Source organism: Mobula hypostoma, chromosome 3, assembly GCF_963921235.1.
Source record: "Mobula hypostoma chromosome 3, sMobHyp1.1, whole genome shotgun sequence".
NCBI lineage: Eukaryota > Metazoa > Chordata > Chondrichthyes > Myliobatiformes > Myliobatidae > Mobula > Mobula hypostoma.
In genome coordinates this window covers 41065669-41084121 of record NC_086099.1, presented here as the reverse complement: position 1 = coordinate 41084121, position 18453 = coordinate 41065669, and the positions used below count along the sequence as shown (strand labels likewise).

Genomic DNA, 18453 nt, shown 5'->3' with positions numbered 1-18453 from the left:
TTCAAGTAATTCGAATCGCATGCCAGTCAATTGCTTTACTTAGTGGCTGCCTGGAAATTGCTTGCAGAGTTCATGCAGACATGTTCTGCAGTCTTCCTATTATTTGACATGTTAACCAACTCCTTCCTTAAAGGTAAATTGTTGAGGTCGCGGCCATCCACCAGTTTTGCAGAGTTTACAATGAACTTTCCACGAACTTGTGGTCTTCCTGGTTTGTCAAGAGATGTTCATCCTAACTGTATTCGGGGAAAGTCTGTCTAAAACTGCTGCCAAAGCTCATCCAAGTTCAAAACTGAGATCGTGTTAACTGTTAGTTCTGGTTGTGCACAGTCTCTTCCATCACCATTGTCTCCTTTCAGTGGTCCATTCATAATTCAACTAAACATTGTTCTAATTGCATAGGGTCCATCATTAGCACTGTGAATCACTTGCAATGGCTCCAATGCTTTAGGCAATTTTGTCCCCATCATCCTCAATTTCTGAATCGATCTCTGGTGAATGGACAAATTTCAGTTGAGACCATCCCTGGAGATCCCTCTGTCATGGAATGTTTCCTCTGGGGACAGGCATACTTTTCCTGTGTATAGATATTAGGTAGTTTACAATAATTTTCATAATTTCAGCTGGCCACTTTCAATCCTGTAGCGATGTAACTACTCAAGACCTACTCTTGACCCTACGGTGCATAAGGGAATGCATGTCCTTTTTCCTGTGAGGTTGCCAGGCATGTCCAGCTCACATATGTACTGCTCTTCTTCCATGGCATTACAACAGCCTGTGAGAAAAGACTGTACTCTTGAAGAGCTTTCACATCTTCAGATTTGATGGATACCCTTGAAAGAGCCTTTTCCATGTAGGTGGATACAGTTTTCTATCCAACCAAAATGTTCCTGTAGTAAAGCCTTGGCCTTGACATATCCTCTGTTGGGGTTAGCTTGCTGGCAACTTCTAACAAATTTCCGAGGGCGACCCTTAGTCTACTGTTTAAGGAAATAGGGGCAGCCACTATGGCTGTCAGTCTTGCTTTTAACACTGTTTTCAAAGGCCTTCATGAATATATGATCCTGTAATGGGTTGCCATTGAAGATTTGAATCTCTCTTTCAGGCAAAGATGAAAGAAGTTGTGCCAATAAGATTTTTATTTCACTTTTCTTCCTCATAACATCAGAAATAATGTTTTGATCTGTATCGTCTGAAAACAAAAAGTGTTCAATGCTATAAGTGCATGCCCCCATGAGCATTTTGAGCTGTTGGATGTGACAGATTCAGAGTGCCTCAATAGTGCAAACTGAGAGAAAACGCCCTGAACAGCCTCTTGTTCATATTTCCCAGACACTTGGGGAACAAATAAATCAACATTGACATTGTGTGTTTTTGTTTTTCTTGGTGCCTTTCCAGTATAGGAACCCATGCCATTGGATTGTCCTGCTGAAGTACTTTTACCACTTGACACACTTGAAGTCATGAGCACACTAACTTTAACCATATGTGCGGCAATTTCTTCCAACTTTAGCTGTTCCTGCCTTTTCCATAACTGTTCCTTTTGCTCTTCCAGTGCATGTTTGTCATTCAATAGTTGTTAACGTGCCATTAATGAAGTAAAATCAGCCTCTTTTTAGTGCGTGCAGTGGAGGTAGTTGATACAGAAGATTTTCTTCTTGCAGCAGAGGAAGAAAAGCTAGTTCTTCTGCTTTCAACACTTGACACACTGTCACTTGGTTTTACATAATCTTGCAAGTCATCTGTCGTATCTGGAGTCATAACATATATTGGAACTTGAAAAACATCATCTGTTGGAAGGTGAGCCATGTCTTCATTTATTGCAGCAGCATCAGATAGATCATCGCTATCAGTGAGAAATGTTTGTGCCAACCATTGTTTCACATCCTCTTTGAATGTACTACTGTGTTTATCAGTGCTTGTACACCATTCATTTTGTTTTTCCTGTTCATCCTTGGGAAGTAAAGGAGTCACTGTATGATGTTGCTTAGTGGCAGCTTCACAAAGGTTAGTTAGACAAGTTCCCAAACTGAGATTGTACCTGTGAGGCATTTTCCTTATTTTTTCTTTAAAATCCTTAGCTACTAGTATTAAACGTTTAATTTTGTTCACATCTGTTTTATGCTTCTTTTGAAGACTTAATTTTATTCACCAAAGCTTTAGTAGTAAATGTAACCTCTTTCTTGCTAGCCTCCATTTCTGAGCCACTTTCATCAGTCCCACCCTTTGATCCACTCAAATGTTCGCAAAATGCACTGGTGGTATTCCACTGAGGCAACAAACAAATTACTTGTGCATCCACAGTGCATTAACCAAACAAACAGTATTCAATTTCAATGTCAGTAACTGGGACAATTATTCGGCACTCACAAACTTCACACACGATCCAACAAACCAATGCTTTGAGCACTTCAATGAAACAGAACAATGAGACTTCAGGCAAACACTACACAATGGAGCAACATTCCCCAGTGGATAGGCAACTCTGACTACTCAAACTGTCCACAAATACACAGCATGTATCAGCTCAAAGCCATAGGTAGGTCTGCCACTTAAGCTGCTCGTGTTGCTACCGTGCCTTCTTAGTGTTGTGATAATAGTTATCTCAGAGAACTGGCTGGATTTTCTTTACATTCCTTTGTGTTGGAATTCTTTTTCTGCAAACAGGTCCAAGCAATCCTTTTTGTCCAGAATGTGAAACGTTGTGCGAAATAATCTGTGGTGATGGCTTTCCCATAAACTGGTGTTTGTTTAATATATTAAAAATAATTCATTGACAAACTGTAGCAACTACTTGAGAACAAACTAAAAGTCACTGAGAGGTTAAGTGAGGGCTAATTGCACTGTATGATGCACTTCCAACTAACTGAATTCCAAGTCAAAAAAAGGACATTTTAATCCTATATTACAAACCAACAATAAAATTATTCAACTCTTCCATAATTCATGTAAATTTGATCAAAAAGACAAGAAGTCAGCAAAAAATGTGCATTCCCTACTCACCCCTTCTCACCTGTTCACCAAAAAGGTGAACAGGTAATTATATCGGTTTGGTTTTTAACTGCCACCCAACAGCGCTAGCTACCACCCAAACACAAAGTGAGGATACAGCTCACCTACCAGTACAACCGATCGACAGATGACACGATAGCCACAGCTCTATATACCATCCTTGCACATCTGGAGAAGAAGGATGCTTATGTGAGAATGCTGTTCTTAGACTACAGTTCAGCATTCAACACCATAATTCCTTCCAGGCTCGACAAGAAGCTCAAAGACCTCGGCCTTCACCCTACCTTGTGCAGCTGGATCCTGGACTTCCTGTCAGATCATTGGCAGGTGGTAAGAGTGGGCTCCCTCACTTCTGCCCCTCTGACCCTTAACACAGGAGCCCCTCAGGGCTGTGTCCTAAACCCTCCCCTTTACTCTCTGTATACTGGTGACTGTGTTGCCACCCACAGCTCCAATCTGCTAATTAAATTTGCTGACAATACATTGATTGGCCTTATCTCAAATAATAACGAGGCAGCCTACGGAGAAGAAGTCATCACCCTGACACAGTGGTATCAAGAAAACAGCCTCTCCCCCAATGTCATGAAAACAAAGGAGCTAATTGTGGAGTACAGGAGGAATGGAGACAGGCTAAGCCCTATTGACATCAATGGATCTGGGGTTGAAAGGGTGAACAGCTTTATGTTCCTCAGCATACACATCACCGAGGACCTCATGTGGTCTGTATATACCAGCCGTGTGGTGGAAAAGGCACAACAGAGCCTCTCTCACCTCAGACAGTTGAAGAAGTTTGGCATAAATCCCCAAATCCTAAGGACTTTCTACAGGGGCACAATTGAGGGCATCCTGACTGGCTGCATCACTGCCTGGTATGGGAACTGTACTTCCTTCAATTGCAGGACTCTGCAGAGAGTTGAGCAGACAGCTTTGCGCTTCTGTAGATGTGAATTTCCCACTATTCAGGACACTTACAGCAACAGGTACATAAAAATGGCACAAAGGATCATTGGGGGCCCGAGTCACCCCAACCACAAACTGTTACAGCTGCTACCATCTGGGAAATGGTACCACAGCATAAAAGCCAGGACCGACAGGCCCCAGGATAGCTTCTTCCACCCCGCCATCAGACTGATTAATTCACACTGATACAATTGTATTTCTACACTATATTGACTGTCCTGTTGTACATACTATTTATTACAAATTACTATAAATTGAACAGTGCACATTTAGAGAGATGTAATGTAAAGATTTTTTTACTCCTCTTATGCGAAAGATGTCAGAAATAAAGTCAATTCAATAAATAGGTACATGGCTCCTACAGACAGTGATAAAACTCCACTAAGTGGAGAGTCAAACGATCTAAGAACTAACATTATTTTCAGCTATTTTATACTCAAAGATAAGGAAATTTTATTCAATTTTGTCATTAAGGATCAACCAATCAGAAAATTCATTCAAATAATGCAGTACTGAGAGAAGCTTCCAGATTCATTAAATACTAGGGAGGACTCTTAACCTGCATATACATTCTATAGCCACTAGGAAGCATAATAAACTGATATATTTATATAAGAGCTACTTAAGATAGAAGCAGACAATTAATTGTTAAAATGCAAAGAAAATAACAATTAAACAGTCAGATCCAGCACCTACCAATGTGTATGTCTTTGGAAAGTGGGAGGAAACTGGAGCACCCAGAGGAAATTAGCGCTTTCACATGGAGAACGCAGATTCCTTACAGACAGCAGCGGGAATTGAACCTGGTTCGCATTACACTAACCACTTCACTACCTCACTGCCTAATGGTGTTGGACTTTAAAGCCTCCTCCCCCCACCCAAGTTTTTTCAGTTGCTACTGTTGCCATTGCTTCCAAGTGTCGTTCAGCATGCACCACAGATTTATGAGCTGACGAAGGTTGAGTAGGTAGTAATAACACTCCAATGCTTACTCCCACTTGCCTCATACAACTCTGCTGCCCCTTCGATGGGTGATTCTTATTTGTAGGATGAGTCACCCAAGGATTGTGATGAAGTCTGAAAGGTAAGGCACTATTGACCAGTTCAGGGCAGCTCTTTCACTTTAGACACGAGGACTTTAAGTATTGGCTGAACTAAAAGCAACTTTTATAATGTAATGGTTTTGAATGGCTTGCTTTGGCCATTTCAAAAGGCAGTTAAGAACGGGACACATTGCAGTGGTTCTGGAGTCACAGATAGGCCAAATTGTGTTGAGGATAGAAGATTGATTCTCCTGAAGGATGCTAGTGAACTAGATTAGTAACAGTTCCTTAGTATCTTGATCATCCTTGCTAAGACTTTATTTACTTTCTAGTTTATTGAACTGAATTTATTAGAACAGCTGCTATAGTGAACATTAAACAGTACAGCCTTTCAGCACACAATGTCAGTGCTGAGCATGATGCCAAATTAACCTAATCCTTAAATTTAAATTTATGTTCTTGAACTGTTGGATTTTTATTCATTCCTATGTCTAGTTTACTAATTTGTTAACCTTGCCATTGATATATGGAAGAAAGCAGCATGGCAAGGAGAATAAGTTATCCTTGGAAAGATGCATACCCACAGTAGAGTTAGTTATTTAAAACACCTTGGAATGTTACACATGCATTGTCCCAATGTGTGCAGTAAGGAGTTGATATTTTTAATTTGAACATGTGTGAAAACAGTCAGAACCTGTTAAACAACAAAGAAGGATGGAGGATTATATTAGTGTTGCAGCATTTGAAAAGTTAAACATACAAAGGTATGCAGGTGGAGAAGGCAGGAAGTGTATGTCATGCCCAGAGAAATAATGTTATAATTACCATTCTCTGCCTGGTGTCAAAATTAATAAATCAAATTTGATATGATGCCCCATGCTGCTAATCAACTGTTTGACACATTTCCATGCAGTTCTTTTCATAATTTACAAAGATCACAACTGCATTGGTTGACAATGGGTTGCCAGTCTGCCAGTTTTTCATGAGACCTGAAAGGATTCACTGCTAACCTAAACCTTGCCCATCTGTCTGTATATCACTTTATTTTGATTGTGTTAGACAATAGTTCTGATATTTCGCCTGTGTTGATTACTTTCTTTGAAGTGTTAGGTTGTACGAGGAAATCGTTAATTTTGAGTCTGACAATTCTAAAATTGAGAACCGTGAATGGTTTTTGTTTTTCCTCTTACCTATATACTGTGTGATAGTCAAAACCAATTAAAAGATGAAGCTGCTCGAAGCTTAGCACAATTGGCTAATGCTCCATGGCTCATCCAGCATGTTTAACAGTGCATGAGATCTCTCACCAAGCTTTCCAATCTTTTTCAACCTTACCAAGTAAAAGTCACCTGGAGACAATTACCAGATAGAATTCAGATATAATGTATATGCTAATTAGTTTGGCTGCTTGAGATGAACTAATATTCTGTACATATGTGTCAGCAAATTGATTTTAAACTGCATAGATAAATGTCTTTTGTGCAAATCCCATCTTGTACTGCTAAACTTCAAATTTTAACCATCAGTCTATACAACTGTATGAATAGAAAATGGGTCGAGGAGATGTATACAGGAAAAAAGTATTTTGTTTTCCAGTAAGAGTGTGAACTACATTCAACCAAGATAATCTACTGCAAAGTTTAATTGCAATTAATTGACCAAATAATAAATTTTAGTGTCTGATCTCTGGCATCTAGGATACAGGATATTCGTTTGTTAAGAGGCTTTTTTTTTCGGGGGGGGAATAAAAGAAACAATTACTGGTTTGTTGGTTGTGGCACATCAAGCTGAAGTTTAGTTAGTATTCAACCATACATACATGAATACGGCCAAATGAAACAGCAGTCCTTTCGAGCCAAGGTGCAAAACACTTCCCCAACAGCACTCAGCACACTACCCATAGCACATATCACAAATAGCACGTATGGTTACAATTTCACAAAAACATACTATCACAAACGAGAAAGGAGTAGCCCAAGTTCCTCAACATCCAGCTTGCTCTTCCACCGAGCGAGCACTGGAGGGGGCAGCTCCCAACCCATAACATATTCCAGTGCACCCACAGATGCCTCTTGCACAATGCTCAGTGTCTCCTTGCCTATGCAACTGCTGCAGGCGTCTCAGCAGCCTAGACTTAGTCCTGGCCACCACTGAGGCAATGCAGCTGGCTTGCCGTCAGTCTTGTCAATAAATCAGTGACCCAGACTTGCAGTGGCTCCCATTATCACAGGGTCTTGCAATCACAATAAAAACATCCGAGACAATCAGCCGCACTGTCCAATAGTACATAATGTATCAAGGCGACAGCACAACAGTGGTACACAATAAGTCAAACTCCATCATTATCGAGTTACTCGCTGATGGGATAGTCCTGCAGTGTTTAATGTTCAGCAGTGACTGGCACTTGTTTTTTTAAAAAAAAATGGACAAGATGAGGAACTGCCCCTTTGACTGGATCCACTACATCCGAGTGCACTACCATCTTGCAGGAAATGCAATTAATGACACAGACAACTTGAATTTGAACTCTATGCCACCTGAAGTACAAAAGGCTGATTAAGAAATGTTCAGTGAATTTGTTTGATTTTTCTCTGCATTGTCTTCAGTTGGAATAAACCTAAACCAAACAATCTGCTGTGAGCATTGTCCAGATCACTGTTACTATTTTGAAAAGATAAAGCATGTTAAATTTTGTCCATTTTGTAGATACAGCTCCAAGCCAGTAGGTTGTATCTCTACCTAAACATCAGCAGTTTTATTGAAATCTTATTGAATATGACTATCACTATTGGGGAAAATTCTATAACTAATGAATTTCTACGAATAGTACATCTCATATTACTTGGGTTTTTTTTCAGTTTCCTCTGTTTTAAAGTGACTTAAACATCCAGCTTTTTCAAATCTGCTTGGAATGCAAAGTAATAGTGGCATGTTTCTTAATAATTGGTTATTCTGAGTTGATAAACCACTGCTTTATGTGGCTTAACTTAATAATGAGGTCATTTAAAATTAGGAATCTTAATTTCCATGTATGAATAGCAGGTGTCGTTGGACGGTTTCCTCTTGTATTGCTACAGATTCAGCTATGGTCAGTTATTTTAATTAAGACTTACCGAATTGCATGGGCCTTTGCCATTAAGAGATCTGAGTTTGTAATCTCTAGGTTGATATGTTTTCATAATGAATATCATGCAGAATTTTAATTAGGGAGCTACAGTTTGCATAATATTGGTGAATAACAAAATCAAGAAGTAAGCAATATGGAAAACAGACTTTGACTTGATCTTGGTTTTTGTTTCAATTCATGTTCACATCCTAAGATTTTTATTGAATAAATATTCCTTGATTCCTTAGGAGAAACATTTTATTATTGTAGAAAATTAAGGACTTTGTTTTAGTACTCAGCCATGAAAACATTAGACAAGTCGAAACATTGCAAGAGGTTAAATGCTTTGAGAAAAGAACAGTTATCCAATGTTTTTCTTATTATGATAATCGTTGAACATATAGATACAGGATTTTGAAATTTAAAAATGAAAGAATTGTGTGTTAAAATTTCCAAGTGCAGCATTAAAAGAAAATTTCAAATGCATAAGAAATAAGAGGCAGAACTTTCAAGGTATGAAAAATAAAATTATCTAATTCAATAATAGATCATACATAGCTTATCATATGGGAAAGGTTAACTGAATCTAATAGCAAAATAGTTTCTCTTTATCCAAAAATTACTTTGTGGAAATGCCAATATTTATTCAAATTAACTGAACTTTGAGCTAGTTATAATGAATGGTCTTAACCCAAATTGTTTACTGTTCATTTCCCTCTATAGATGTTGCCTGACCTGCTGAGTTCCTCCAGCATTTTATGTTGCTGCTCTAGATTTCTAGCATCTGTGGTGTCTTTTGTTTCTCATTTTCCAAAACCCTTTTTGTGTGGAAATAGCAATATTCACTTAAATTGACCTAATTTTGAAATAGATGTGATGAAGTGTCTTGACCTGCAACTTTGTCCATTTTTGTCAGCAGATGCTGCCTGACCCACTGAGTTGCTCCAGCTCTGTGTTGCTCCTGCTTTCCAGCATCTGCAATCTCTTGTCTGTCCTAATTTTCATAATACCTTGTTTTCAAGAAACAGTAATGATTTTAATTTTTGGGTGAATATATTTTAATAAAATATATCTTTAATTCTCCTAAGGAGCAGACAATATACGAAAATACTGGAGTCGATACTATCAAGGATCTCAAGGGGTTGTATTTGTTCTAGACAGCGCATCTTCTGAAGATGATCTAGAGACGGCGAGAAATGAGCTACATTCGGCTCTTCAACATCCACAACTATGCACTTTGCCATTTTTAATATTAGCCAATCATCAAGACAAACCAGCAGCTCGTTCTTTACAAGAGGTATGACCAATAATAGTCATAAGAAATGTGAGTTGTCATTAATTTGGCAATATTATAAGTGGACTCAAACACGGATCAGATAAGTTGTTCAATCACGGGATGAGGAAAAAAATACTAACTTGGTGACACTTTCCAAAAATGTATCTTTGTGTCTAATATGAGTGAGTTTCAAATTAATGACAGGATCTGTCTGGTTTCAGAATGATAATTCTCAAGTCAACGAACACAGTAAATGGCAATTTTTTTGTTACATATATTGTACAGATATGGAAAATGATTGCTTTGACAAAATTAGGCTGAGGACAGTTTAGTTTCTTAAAGCTTTCATTTTATAAGGATAGTGTTGTACTACTGATTTTTTTTTCCTCCATCCATATCTTTTAGACAAAATTTTTGTTCTTGATCTATGTATCTATTAAACTTACCCTGTACTCCACTCATTCTGACCATTGTAGCCTCTCGATGTGACTTTGCTTTTCATTTGTCCTGAGAACTTCGCACAAATGGCACTATTCCCTTTTTTTACATTATGAAATAAGTACAGTAGATTATGGTTAATTGGAACACAGCAGGTTCAATACATTTTGCCCCAGTTAGCCAAAGTTTCATGTAAATAGTCATAATGGTATAAAAAGACAAACTGGGTAACAAATTATGTATTTAAATGGAACACAAAACAAATTGGAGCACTACCAATTTTACAGTAATACTATAAAACTGTATTAGTTCCTAATAGCTATCAACAGAGGAATTCACATTCACTGCCATGTTCTTATGAATGTACAAAATCAGTGCAGATAATGAACTGCCTTCAGACAATGCTTTTGTTGGTTCATTCTTCCAAATTGTAATTCCATTATAATTTCCATTGTAACTTTAAAGATAATTGTTCATGTCTTCAAATTGTTCATAGTTCCTAACTTGAAGTAGTGAAATCATTTCATTTTCACTCCTGGCTGTTTCTGGCATCTCCAAGCCCGAATGCTTGAAACCACAGTGAGCAAAACGGTTCTGAATTGTCATACTGCTTGTTTGTCATCAACTATCAGTGACAAAAATCACCATTTTTTTTAAGCACAAACACACACAACTGATGCTATTTAAAAGCTGTTCACTCTTAAGCATGGTGTAGTGTCTAATGACCACACAACTGCATGTGACTGACGCTAGTTAGAAACCGTTCGGCAAATGTCTCCTGTCCCATGTAAGCAGCACTGTGTCCCAAATAAATGAAGGGAATCCTGGTTATTTTCTTGATTAGTTTTGCTCCTTAACAGATGTCTCAAATAAGCCGATGGCCCAATTAACTGGAATCTATTGTTTGTGAAAAAATATGAATGAAATTTTGGCCAGAATTTTCCAGAAGACATGCCAGTTGTTTTTCATGACAATTTTTAAATAGCAGAATCAGTATGGTTTTGTACCATGCAATTGTGCGATTATCTAACTTTTTCGTATTTGTGGAAAGAGGCTGGATGTCTACATTTGGCGATGTTGTTGCTATCTCATTAAGACTAGTAGCTGGCTATATATTACTAAGAATTTGTGCTGGGATCAAATTCTATCATCATGCAGGAAAACAAGAGCTCGTTTTTGATAACATGAAGCAGTATGACAGTTTGTAATATTGTCCATTTTGATCTAAAGTTTCATTCCATTGACTGTTCCAGAAGAATGAAAATGTGCCTTTGTTTCTATTTTTGCCAAAACTAAATATAGCTGCAACTTTTTCTTCTGGCACAAATGAACTTGACTTGCAAAGTACAAATGTAAAATTATTTTGGTTTGTAAAAGAGCTATATGTCTTCTCTTGTTCATCCACCAAAGATATGGCTCCTTCTTTTGGCGTGCACAATGGCACTAATTTACTCAAATTTTGTTAGCAGTCAGATGAATTACTAGGGTCTCATTGTGTACACTCCAGCTGTGGTCCTTAATAAAAAGGAAATTATTCATAGTCCATGAGTATTTTCCATTTCAAGCACTGATTGAGGGAAGCTTTCTGTTGAACGTATGAATTTAGAAAACTGCTTCTCTGGTGTTCAGTGACAAAATGATGGGCAGGAAGTAGATGAGCCGTGGTCCCACACCACCAGTTTCCAGAACAGTTACTACCCTACAGCCATTAGGTTTCTGAACTGGCGTGAATAACTTCAATCACCACTATGAACTGACTCTATGAAGTATGGACTCCCTTCCAAGGATGCTTTACATCTTTTGTTCTCAGTGTTAATTTTTTTTTATTTGCATAGCTTGTCTTTTGTGTATTGCCCTTTTGTCAGTCTGTGTATGTATAGTTTTTGTAAATTCAATTGTATTTTTTCCGATAAGTTCCTTCAAGAAAATGAATCTCAGGGTAGTCTTAGTATTGAACATGTACCTTGATAATAAATTTACTTTGAACTTTGGAGGAAGGGAAATTGCTGTGCAGGCCTAGGTTAAGGATGCCAAATAGTGCTCAGCCCATTGGGCTCCAAGGTATTACAAAGATAAAACTGATTTGGATCATGGAGTAATTTGTCATTCAAATCAGGATCAAACAAAACATCAAGAAAATGAGTTGACATAAAATCAGTAACCAAAGAGAGAAGTGGCATCTGGGATGGAATTTTATTTTCAGGAGGAGTTAACAGAATAGGTTCAGCCTGGTAGAAAAGTCCATTCTGAACAAACATTATTATTGTTTTGTGTGTGTGTGTGTGTGTGTGTTAGTTACTACAGTTGTATGTAGCCCAGCCACTAAAAATAGCCTAGAGGTGATTGAGGCAACGATTTATTGATTATGGAGGTATTAATCACATGCATGATTTCTACTTAACGCAGTATTGCTGTGCGTACTATTCTTGCCCATTACACCACATACTTTTAGCAATAAAAATTGATGTAGCGTGTGCAAATTTATGACAAGCTGTTAAATATGGGTAAATGATCTTTAGTTTCAGATTTTTGCCATTGGTTTTAAATATATAATTGCATACATGAAACTGTGAGCATAAAAGTAATCCAAGAAATAATATGATGAAAGTGGCTTCTTTAATGTTCTGTTTGTTCTGAGCTGAGATTTCAAATTTTCCTGTACTCTTAAGCTCAGAATCTTCTCTAACAACTGATCTATTTTCTATTTTCAGCAACATTTCCTCCTTCACTCTAAACATCCCAAGTGCCTTCATCCCTTAATCTGTCATTTTTCCTGCTGTGTTTACTTTATCAAAAAAGCTAAAGGACAGACAATGTTATGTGAGGAATCAAAGCTGTTTGCTTTTGGTCATTTTCAGAATTTTTGTTTAAAGCAATTAGTATCTCTATGGTTATTTGTTGTTATTTTATGGGTTAGGTTTTCTTTTGACATGCAAGACTGGACTGTAGCCAGTTGTATCTGTCAGCACTTTGAAAGACCTGATCTGTCAGTCTCACTCCATTATTTTTGTACAAATTTAAAAGAAATGAGGACTTTGTATTAATGCATGGTAGCATATGACCATAACTCAGAATTGTGAGCATATTACTTTCTCACACAGGGCAGTTGTTTAGAGGTAGTCCTAGACATCTCTCCTGCACTTGTTGAAAAGGAATCTTGATTTCCTATTGAACTTAATAGACTTGGAAATAGAGTGGCATGCAAATAAGTATTTCTCATCTATTTTTTAATTTTGTTTTTAATATGTTGCTTGCATTTAAAATTTAAGAGCACGCTATTATTGTGCTTTGGAGATTAGAGTTTGATTAAAATATGTAAGCAGGCTACCCACAATATTTTTGGCATCATTTTTAAGATAGTTGTGGTAGAAATAAATCCATTGCCTGCCTCGAGCTATTAATGTATAAAGCCGTGTGTGATATTTTTATTGATGTTCTCCTGAAACTCTCACAGATTTATTTTGCAGGAAGCTAGCAAAGCAGATGAATGTGTATTCATACAGTGTAGGCTGTTGAATTTCCTGTTGCACTTGCTCTTGAGACTATCATAAATTAACGTAAACTTTATGATGTGTGTAATTGGTTCTGCTTAGTTATATTATCCAGTGAAGGAAAATGGAAAAACTGGTACCCCTAACGGAAGTCTATGTGGTTAGTTTGTAACATGTATAACTCTACTTAGATCGAATCCTGATTACAGGAAGGATTGGATAACATATATAGTTACTTCATAAAGTTTTATAAACCATGCACAGGTGCTGAAAAAGCATTAATGATCCATGACCACAAATTATTATGTGTTAATAAGTGCATTGTGAAAGTTTTCTTAATGCATTTCCCAAAAGAGAAAATTGCTCAGTAGCATTCATACCTCCTGTGCTGTATAGGAAACAGTGTACATCCGCTGCAGATTTTTTTTTAATGTATGCTTGAGAAACTCTGCCTGTTCACTGTAATTTACTATCAATAAGTTGTTTTCTGGGATAATTTTCTGTCAAGGCTTTTATAGTTATTACTTGTACATAATTCCAGGTAAGACACAATAGGTAAACACACAACACGAGATTCTGCAGGGCTGGAAATCTTGAGCAGCACAAACAGAAAGGCTGGAAGAACTTGACAAGTCGAGCAGTATCCACGGAAGGGAATAAACAGACTCTTTATTCCCCCCAGTATTTTGTGTACAACACAAAAGGTATTGAGATTAAGACATGTATCTTCACTCCAATGTTTGCTGAATAAATTTCATTAATAATCTTCTAGGACTGCACTTTATGTGGCGTAGGTTTAAGTGCAAGAGTTGGTGTCTATTTTGCATTTGCAATTTCATGATACTTGTAGTGGTTAAGTTGTATTTTTAAAGATTGGTGGTCAAATGTGGGAACAGTTATTAAAGTTCTGACGGTTAAAAATATAGTTCTAATGTGGAAGTGGTCTTTTTGTTGGATTACACATGGGGTATGTGAGAACCATAGAACACTGCAGCACAGAAAACAGGCCATTTGGTCCTTCTAGTCTGTGCCGAAATATTATTCCACTAGTCCCATTGACCTGCACCCAGTCCATAACCCTCCAGACCTCTCCCATCCATGTATTTATCCAATTTATTCTTAAAACTTAAGAGTGAGCCCGCATTTACCACGTCAGATGGCAGCTTGCTCCACACTCCCACCACTCTGAGTGAAGAAGTTCCCCCAATGTTCCCCCAAAACCTTTCCCCTTTCACCCTAAAGCCATGTCCTGTCGTATTTATCTCAACTAATCTAAGTGGAAAGAGCCTACTTGTATTTACTCTGTCATAGTACCTCTCATAGTCTTGTAAACCTCTATCAAATCCCCCCTCATTCTTCAACACTCCAAGGAAAAAGTCCTAACCTGTTCAATCTTACCCTGTAACTCAACTCCTGAAGACCCGGCAACATCCTAGTAAATCTTCTCTGCACTCTTTCAATCTTACTGATATCCTTCCTATAGTTAGGTGACCAGAACTGCACACCAGAACTAAAGACGTTTGCAAAGGAAAGATGTAATTGTGGAGATGATTTTATCAGCATCTTATCATAAGTATGAAGGGAAGCTGAAATTACTGAAGGTGAATAAGTTAAGAGACAAATCCCTTTTTGTAGAGGAAGCCTGCTTCAAGATGGCAAGAGATCTCTCTCCAAAGATGATCTAATTATTTACTGCAGCATGTTTTTTTTTAATATGTAAGCGCATAGCGAATAAGAATAGACGTGTTAGAACCTATTCCATCATTCTGTGATTATAGCTAATCAAATTTTTGGTCTGAACATTCCTGCTCTCTTGTAGCTTTGACACAGTCTTGGAATCTAAAAATCAGTCCGTCTCTAAATATATTCAATGACTATCAACCTCACAGCCCACTGGGTAAAAATTTCAAAGATTCGTAACTCAGGAAAACTTCCCCAGTCATATCCTTTGCAAGAAACATCAACATTCCATTACTTGCTGTTCTTACATGCTTCAAGTTGTCAGAACCCTGTAACTGTAATTCTTGTAATCTTAAATTTGATGTTTTTTATCCTTGCTAGTTAACTTCACATTTTCCCTCATGCACATCTATCAACTTGTTCCTAAAGATATTGGTTGGTGTTATGTAGTGAATCTAAACTTTTGTCATGACACTTCTGTTGAAACTAAACACAACATTTTGCAGATGCTGGAAAACTTCACCACTGTACATAAAATGCTGGAGAAACTCAGCAGGGAAGTCAGTATCTATGGAAGGAAATGAACAGTCAACATTTTGGACTGAAACACTGAAAAAGTCCTGAAGAGGGTTCAAAAGTTCAAAATAAATTTGTTATAAAGTACATATATGTTACCACATACTACCTTGAGATTCATTTTCTTGTAGGCATTTACAGGAAAATAATATTATAATAGAATTTTACAGAAGACCATACTTGGTTAAAGACTGACAAACACCAGTCACCAAAAAAAAAGACAAACTGTGCAAATAAAAATAATACTGAGAACATGAGTTACTGGAATCTGAGCTGGTTCAAGAGCTTGATGATTGTAAGATAATAACTGTTCCTAAATAAATACAAATAAATTCCTGAGCCCTGCTCTGAGGGGGATTGGTAATGGAACCAGGCTCCAAGCACCAACGACTGATAGACAAAGCAGTCATGCGAGACTCCAAGACCATGCAACCCAACCTAAGCACAGCTTGGATCGACTGCCAGAAAGCATATCACTCAGTGCCCCACAGATGGATCCTGGAATGACAGTCTCTATACAAGCTCAACAAGACACTAAGGGCCTTCAACAACTCAAAGTGAATTTAACTCAAAGCTCACAAGTGACCATCAGATATAGAATATACCAGGGTGATGCACTATCCCCACTGCTGTTCTGCATAAGCTTAAACACCCCCCCCCCCGCCCCGCCTCAGCCAGATCATCTCACAGTGGATATGGGTACAGGTTCAAGAGTGGAGTAGGCATCAGTCACCTCCTGTACATGGATGACTTCAAGCTGTATGCCAGAAATGAAAGAGACATTGACTTACTAATCCACCTGACAAGGGTGTACAGCAGAGACATTGAGGTGTTATTTGGACAGAAAAATGCAGCTGGATGATGGTGAAAAGAAGCAAACTCATCAAGACTGAAGGAGTCGAGTTACCTGAAGTCCACGTACCAGATGTTCAGGGCAGCTACATATACCTAGGGATTCTGCAGGCACATATGAAGCCACTATGCGGACTCAAGGAAGGCTGCAACATCCAACTACCTCAAAGAGGGAGACCAGTCCTGAAAAGCCAGCTGAACGGGAAGAACAACATTAGAGCCATCGACACATTTGCCCTACCAGTCATCTGATAGCCAGCTGCAATTGTATGCTAGCCAAGTAATAAACTGGAAGCCACTGACATCAAAACCCAGAAACTATGAACAGTAAATGGAGGATTCCATCTACAGTCCAACCTCGAGCGACTGTTCTCCCTCTGGAATAAAGAAGGACGGGGACTTGGAAGTGTCAAGGTTTGCAGTCCTGGAAGAAATTCAAAACATCCTTATGTTAGGAAGATGGCTCTGAAGGACAACCTGCTAGGAGAATACCTCGGACAGCAGATGGGAATATGGAAATGGAAGTGGAAGTGGGTGAAGCAGAGCCAGAGGACTCAAAGGAAATGGCAGGATACAACCAAAAATAACCACTAAATGTATTTTAATTTGTTGTATTTTAATCTTGAGTTATTGACAAATTAATTTATGATTTCCATTTATTGTAGTGTAGAAATTAAAGTAGATTTGCTAAAATGAAACAAATTACCAGAATGTACAAGTGATGTGTGATGTTTGATGATCCAGTGGAGCTTTTATAATTTTATTGTGCATGATGTATTGATTTATTTTTACCAAACATAAATATTGATAACATAAAGCAGCAGGGATAAAATACAAGGCTTTAATTGTGTGGGTTTTTACATTTAGTGGTTATTTTAGGTTGCATCCAGATCAATATAAACAGCCTTGAGGCTGTATTCAAAATGGTGACAAAACAGTTAATTTGAATGATTTATGGTCATGTTCATAATTATTAGTTTTGGCTTACTGGTGCTTTCCATGACATAGGTGTGAGATGACAGATCACTGCAGTACTTGGGAGTTTTTGCATTGGCAAACATGCTGCTTTTTGGATCACACATTTAAGTCGAGGCCCTGTTTTCACCACTCAGAGATGTAAACCATGTAATATCACGCAAACTATCCTTTCTGGAAAAGTGCAGGACATTCCCTGTATTCAATTTATCACCCAACTGACATAAAAAGCAATTAGCAAGGCAGGATCCTTTTTTCTTAAGTTGAACCTAATGGGCTTTGGCATTTACTAACATATGTACTGTTCATTTGCTGAAAGCACTTTGGGATGTCCCAAGATGTCATGGAATGTGTATGTTTAATCCATCTGACTTTCCCAATGTCTCAATTGCTTTCCACTATTATTATTATTTCACTGTTATTAGTGTAATCATCAAAAGGTATGAAAAATAGGGTCTGGGTTCATTCTCTGCTGCATGAGCTAAATGTTTTCTATAACAATTTGTGCATGCTACCCTTGTTCCAAAATTAAGGTGTATTTATTTTAATAGAATCCATATTTTGGAAGCAGGGTGTAAAGCGCTCTCTTCATCTTCTAATGTATGCAGGTGAGAACAGATTTCTACTTAAACTGTTTTTCAAGTGTTGCCTTCATAATTTTGTGTGATAAAACAGCAGTTTTGTTTCCACTGCTTTCATATTTTAGATCTACTGGGAAACAAATCTTATTTATTGCAAAATCTTTGTTGCATTAAACCAAAGTGTTCATCTGGCATGTCTTCTTTTCAAAAGAGAGGATGCAGTGTGTCTGATCTTATTTAGAGAATTTGGAAGATAAGCAAGGAAGTACAGAATGCTTATACATCTGATACAGGGATGCAATCCAAGTGCTATAGAGGCGTGAGAAAAATAACCAAAGTAAGGGGTAGGACAGCCAAAATTTTAGCAAGATGTTGAGTTTTAAGAGAACCCTTTTAAAAAGCAAAAGGTATAATTTCTATATTGTGCTGTCTAAGCACTTAATTTCTGGTAAGATGGCAGTCT

At 37.8% G+C, this 18453-nt stretch overlaps 1 protein-coding gene across 7 annotated transcripts in view; it reads left to right on the top strand.

Moving 5' to 3' along the window:
- The window catches only part of LOC134343948 (ADP-ribosylation factor-like protein 15), a 278874-nt gene that overhangs the window by 131290 nt on the left and 129131 nt on the right, over positions 1 to 18453 (top strand). For 3 of the 7 annotated variants that reach the window (XR_010017347.1, XM_063042917.1, XM_063042916.1), the window contains exons 4-5: positions 9210 to 9418; positions 17961 to 18017. Coding sequence is in view for 5 of the 7 variants with exons in the window: in XM_063042917.1 (XP_062898987.1) it covers positions 9210 to 9418; positions 17961 to 17987 (236 nt within the window). In the remaining 2 variants the exon portion in view is untranslated. Of the gene's footprint in view, positions 1 to 9209; positions 9419 to 13867; positions 17937 to 17960; positions 18018 to 18453 lie in introns of those variants that run through there. The other 4 variants (XR_010017346.1, XM_063042915.1, XM_063042914.1 and 1 more) reach the window with 2 other exon arrangements.